This window comes from Centrocercus urophasianus, unplaced genomic scaffold, assembly GCF_019232065.1.
Source record: "Centrocercus urophasianus isolate 14NV4802_14NV808 unplaced genomic scaffold, USGS_Curo_1.0 seq_29, whole genome shotgun sequence".
Taxonomy (NCBI): domain Eukaryota; kingdom Metazoa; phylum Chordata; class Aves; order Galliformes; family Phasianidae; genus Centrocercus; species Centrocercus urophasianus.
In genome coordinates, this window is record NW_024884855.1 from 8,438,965 (window position 1) to 8,445,210 (window position 6,246).

The following is a 6,246-nucleotide window of genomic DNA, read 5'->3' on the forward strand; positions in this document are numbered from 1 at the left end:
CACACACACACACACACACACACACACACACACACACACACACACACCCACCCACTCTGGGATAGGAGCAGGTTCCCTTTATCTGGTTAGGTAATTCACCCACTCATCTACAAACGCTCACCTCTTGTTCACAGAGGGATTTGCCACTTTGAGCAGACAGCTCAGACCTAAGACAGATCCAGCAGAAGAGGGGCTGCTTGCCATCCCCTGCCCCTCCAAGGGGGCTGCAGAGCACCACAGTGCAATGCAGAGGGGCTTCTAATAATGCTCTATTACATTCCAGGAACTTCTGTGTCAAGCTCCAGCGAATCCATTAATATCATCCACGTTAATATTCAGCTCAGCACGTCCTCAGCAAACATCAGGAGGATGGCTGCTTCGAGACCTGTGCGAGACATCAGCTCAGCCTCCCATAGCTATCCCCATACACGAACTGGCTCTCAGCTCGCTCCCAAAGCAGTGTTAAGAAAAGCTTATGGTCCCAAAGCAATAGTTCTATTGCTCCAGACCCTAAGGGGGACAGTCAGTCAGCCCCAGTGCCATACTGGTGGCGGGAACTCAGCCTGCCCCTTGCCAAGCATGGGGGCAGGCTCTGCACAGCCCTGTCACAGAGGGGTTTGCACAAGCACTGAGCAATGAAACAAAAAGAGGTTATTTGGTTGGGTCACGGTTGCCCTGCTAGTGCCAGCAGAACCCTCTCAGCCTATCCTGGCCTCGCCACATCCCGAGCATGAAGTGAAGGGAAATACACACTAAAACAAAACCCCCATAAGGATATCAAGGACGTGCCCGGGGATTTCTGCTCTTGCCTGGAGGACAAAACCAAAGCATAGGAGAAGGAATGACCCAGGAAAGAAAGTCCTAAGTTACTGCCCACAAGAACACTGATGGGAACACCTGAGCATGACGTGTGCAGCCCAGAGCACCTTTCAGATGAACGAGAAGTGCAGATGCCACCCACAGGCCCAACTGACACCCTGACCCCAAGTAATCTCTTGGATCTTACGTACTCACAGCTCCTCCCCACATCTCTTTTTCAGCCCAGAAGAGTTAACACAAAGCCACAACATTACTGATTCATATGGAGATAGAAGCAGAGATTTTTTGCATAAACATCAGCAGAAAGCAAGCCCTGAAGCATGGCACAATCCCTAGAGAAATACTTCCAGGGGCTGGATATGGCCAGGCCGGAGCAGTTACTGTGCTCAGGCTTCACCTGTGGTTTGAAAAAGCTGCTGCCACAAAGCACTGATGCGGCATCAACCAGCTGGAGCAGGACTGGAACAGATCTCTGCCTCGTCACCACCAGCACACGCAGGGCTTGCTCTGAGCAAAGCTGAGGCACCCAGGGCCTTTGCTGAGGGCTCAGACTTTTCTGGAAAGATGTCTAATCCAGGCGGTTGTGCAGAGGTTCCTCCAGCTGGGAAGAAAGCAGGTTCATCCCCCAGAGGCTCCGAGCAGCACTGCCATCAGGCATGCCTCTAGACAACAAGAGAGACAAACATCACGACGCTCCCAGCGCTGCTGCGTGCAGCAGGGAGCAGCCCAGCTCTGTGCACAGAGCATTGCCACCTTCAGAAGCAAAGCCTGCCTGTGCACAAGCTCAGAGCTGTGGAAACGTTACCATTAGCAATTTACTCCTCTGGCTAACCGCAGCTTTGCGCTTCCAACCACAGTGCTCAGATGCACTACGTGAAAATCCAACAACAGCTCTCCAGGTGTCGCGATCTCCTGTGTGCTGCAGTGCACAGCCTGGCTGGAGCTGCCCATCCCAGAGCCTCCACAAACCCACCCAGCTCCCTTTCTCTCCTCCAAAAGCACATGGTTCCCCAGGCGGATGTGCAAATTCCTCCATCTCCTCCACACTGCTTCTATTGATTGATGCTTATTGAATTATTTTGTTGGTTTTTCCTTTAAACAGGAAAAAAAACAAAAAACCTCCTCATAAACATGGTCCAGTGAGCAACCACCCTCAGCAAGCCGATGGCTGAGGCGCACTGCAGCCTGACTCGGGCTGCTTGAGCCCCGCAGCACTGCAACACGCCGCTGCCATTTCCTCCTGGCCTAGAGGACGTGCAGCAAAGGGACAAACCCTGCAGCCACGGCAGAGAGGGCCTGGGGGGGTCCTCTCCTGGAACACACCAGGGCAAATCAGTGCTATGAATGCAAACAGAGAAAAAAAATACCTCGATGGCAGAGCAAAGGGCTGAGCAGCGGTGGCTGGCTCAGCCTTTGTCCTAAGGTATGCAGCACAGCCACCAGAATCCCTGTTCCACCTCCAAAACTCTTCGAAGAGGACACTTTTAAAACCTAACATGCCGTCAGAGAATACTTCACAGCCTGAAGGAGGTTCAGTATTTGCAAACAGCACAGTGCTGTTAGACAAATGCTTTGGTTGACTGTAAAGTTTAACTAGCAACGTGCTGCACGCGCAGTGCCACGAGGCACGTTACCAGCCAGGCAAAGCCTTACTGAAACAAACCTGAACCTGCCCCCAGGGAGAGACAGAGAGCATCGGGTCAGGGGCAGGAAATGGGGAAACCCTTCATGCAGGTTTTGCAGAGGATTTTGCACATATTGCTGAGAGGAGGACATGCATGACCTGGGGAGAGATGGCTGGAGATGTGGGGGCAAAGAGAAATGCAGGAGCTCTCTTTAGATCCCCAGGAAATCCAGACGGCAACAAACAAACGGAGCAGCCCCTGACCCTGCAGCGCTGGAAGCAGACATTTCAAGCACGCTGTTTCTATCTGCGCCGTTTCCCTATCTCCAGGGCAACTGCCTTCTAGCAACTGTTTACTGGGAGGAGAAAAAGCCAAGTTTGGAGAGTTGGCTTAAATGTGACTGAGACCTGGATCCAGAGGTGCACCCCTGCGGTCCTCCTGCCGTGCCGTACATCTCCTTCCTGCTCTCAGACCTCAGGACGGAGGAGTGGAGGTTTGCCGGTCCACCAGCTCCACCAGCTCCTATCTGGCCGGGACAGTATCGTCACAGAAGAATCACTGGCAGAATCACTCTTAAGTGAGTGCTAAGTAGCTGCTAACTGCTGCACTGAAATCGAAACAATCTCCATTTTACAGTCTATTATTTGCTGGAAAGCGAGAACATCTAACTGCTGGATGAAGCTAGCAAAGCCAGCACTGGGCTGCCCAGACACCAACTTTCCTATTCTGGCATTAAAAATACCTTGACTTGCTCAGTACGACTGCTTCAGCCATTCCAACGAACAGATTGCAGCACCCAGACCACGAACCCTGCATGTGACACACACAGGGCCTGGCAGGGAACTCACTCCCATTCTGGGAATCCATAGCTGCCCACTCTTCCCAGCAGTTCTGGAGGAGTGGTGTAAAGGATGAGAAAACACGATTCTCCTGTCCTGGAGCAAACGCTGCTCCTCATCCTAGAGAGTGCTGCAGGAATCCCAACCCTGCTTCACAGCGAGGGCCACCAGTGGTTTCCTGGTGAAAACATTACCTTCTCCAGGGGAAGGCATCGCAGGGTTCACATCGCTGGCAGGAAAACGAAGGCAGAAAGTTCTCCTCATGTCTCACACACATGCCAGACCAGGGGCTGCCGAGCACGCAGTGCTCTTGCAGTAAAAGGACACTTCCCCATGGCTCCCTCCCAGCGCTGACCTCTGCCCTTCTCCAGCACGCTCCCTGCCCCAGCCTCATGCACCATAGCGAATGTCCTTAGCCTCGGGAGAGCCCTTCCTGCTGCCGTGTCCTCCCGCTGGCTCTCTCATCCCTTGATAATCTGCACAGGTTACCTAAGGCAGGGGGTACGACGAGGATTAGTTAATGTTTGCACCGCTTTTCCCAGATAAAAGTGATGTGAGCTCCCGGCATTTATTATTGATGCACCAGTCAACAGCACGACGCCGTACGGACGTGGTGGGGAAAATTCCTTCCCGAACCCTGCAGCGATCGCTTTACAAGCTGGAGTGCAGGATTGTGTTACCACTGGGGAGCCCTGAAAAAAACTGGCCTGGATGTTCACCAGCCCCCCCTCCCCCCAAAAGATAGCACTGGTCACTCAGAGCACTGCTGGCACAGTTTGGGCCATCCCACTGCTGGCAGAGAGCACTCTGACCTTCAGGACAAGAGGGATTTGTGCTCAGCAAGGCACGAAGCCCCAGCACCAGCTTCCAGCTTCCCTCCGTGGTACCAAGGGGCTTCTGGGTTCTGTGGGGCCACTTGTAGCAGCCCATGCTGATGTCCCCCTGCTGCCTGGGGCTCTGTGCACTCACGGGTGGACAGCAGTAATTAGGAAGCAGGCGTTCCCCAGTGCCAATCCCAGCTGTACTGCTGGCTTGCTCCATGACCTTGGGCAGGTCATTTTACCTCCACTGCGCTTCCCCTGCTTGCAGGAACACCAGTAAAGGCATTTCTCATGCCTGCAAGCTGCACGCATTGCTGCCGTGCTGCGTTTATGCTGTGCCTCCAAGGAATGGTCCCACATGGGTCTGAGCTCAGGTCTCCCCCATCAGTGTCCCACAGGTGAGGGTCTGTCTGTCTCAACCCATGGACTGGGGTGAGGCTACTCACACCACCTCTCTACACGTAAGGTCATGTCAGGAAGGCCAAGCTAAGAATAGAACCAGGAGCTCTGTCTCAGCCAGCTCACGGGCATGGGATCCATTTTGTATCTCGATACGGATTCCCACTGTTCACGGGAACTGTAGGAAAGCCCAACCCAACAAGTGACCACATTCAGATCTGGACCTCTGCAAAAAGGAAACAGCCCCCATCTCTTCCATCACCATCCACTGCGACAGCAGGGCGCCCTGTCCCCTCCTGCTGCGTGTCTAAAGGCAGATGAGCCCAACCTGCCATCGGGGTGCGTGCCCGCCTGTCTCATAACGAGCATTACACAACCACGTCTCAGCACACAGCCACACGGAGGCCAGCACAGCAAGTTACCTGAGCACCGTGACGCTTCCTCTCTTCACCGGCAGGAACAGCACGGGCTCTGACACCCGGATGGGTTTGAACTGGAACTTACACCCAAAGCAGAGCGCAGAATCGCTGAAGAACGACACGGAGACGATGGGCCGCTCGAAGATATGGATGGGGTCCACATGGGAGACGATGCAGCCCCCGGGCTGATAGTCGTTGATCACAGCACTGTTCACAAAGCCCTCGGGGATCACTCGGTGCTCCACCAGCTTCCTGATCACCAGGTCGTGCACCCACTCGGGAATGGCATCCACCTCCCCACGGGGGTACAGGCGCTCCTGCCCAGGGCCTCTCCTCTGCAGCTGAGACCCATAGGTGTAACCCTCCCCAAAAAAATACTTGTTCCGCAGCGGGGCTCGATCCACCGTGTGCTCTTTGTAGAGCCCTTTCTCAGCCCTGGACACCACGTCGTCAATGCGAGCTTCGATCTTGGCACACTCCTCGGCGCTGAAGAGGCGAAGCTGACGAATGCCGCTTTTCACTTTCCGGGCTTCTTCCTCCTCCCTCTGCTCCTCATAATCGCTGGGATCCGAACCGGAGTCCTCGTGGTACCGCCGCTTACGCTCGTAGGGAGGCTCGGGGGGCTCCCGGGGCCCTTTGGAGCCGTCCCGGTAAGGCATCATGGACTTCAGCTTCTCCCGCAGGTCCGTGTAGCCGCTGCCGGCCATAGTGCGCCCGCTGCACCCCGCTCCTTCAGCGCTCTCCGGGCCGCCCGCCGCTCCGGGCCGCGGGGCTGCTGCTCATGGCCCTGCCGGGGGAGTACCGGGGGGCAACGTGAGAGCAAACACCGGTAGAGCGGATCCCCCAACCCGCCCTCCCGCCCGTTCCCCAAGCCCACGCCGGGCCGGGCCCTGCCCGCGGCCCCGAGTTCCCCGTACCCCTCCGCCCCACAGCCCCGCTCCCGGTGCGTGACCCACCCCGTCCCGCCCCTCCCCCGGCCGTTCCCCTCCCGGGGCCCAACTCACGGCTCGCCCAGGGGAGCGGCGGCGAAGCAACGGACGAAACGGCGAGAGAGAGGAAATTTAAAAACGCTTCGCGCTGCCGCGGGGCGGGCGGGCGGACAAAGGTACGGCTCCCGGGCTGCTCACGCGGCGGCCCAGCCTGGCACATGCCCAGCGGCGGCGGCCCCGGCTCCGCGCCGTGCCCTGCTCGCTGCCGCCACCGCGCCGGCGCCCATGGCGGGGGGAGACGCGGGGCCCGGCCCCGGCTCCGGACCGGGGAAGGAAACGGCGGAGGGCCCCGGAGCTCTGGCGCAGCCCTTCCCGCGGCGCGAGCGGCGCTACGT

General features: G+C 56.9%; 1 protein-coding gene across 1 annotated transcript in view; it reads right to left on the reverse strand.

Annotated features, from left to right (window-relative positions):
• Nucleotides 1-6,050, reverse strand: part of ALKBH5 (alkB homolog 5, RNA demethylase) — a 17,111-nt gene extending 11,061 nt beyond the window's left edge. Inside the window, exons 1-2 of the mRNA XM_042827869.1 lie at nucleotides 5,927-6,050; nucleotides 4,926-5,709 (exon numbers count right to left, since the gene is read on the reverse strand). Coding sequence (XP_042683803.1) covers nucleotides 4,926-5,629 — 704 coding nt within the window. The 5' untranslated portion in view covers nucleotides 5,630-5,709; nucleotides 5,927-6,050. The remainder of the gene's footprint in view (nucleotides 1-4,925; nucleotides 5,710-5,926) is intronic.
• Between the last annotated feature and the right edge of the window lie 196 nt (nucleotides 6,051-6,246).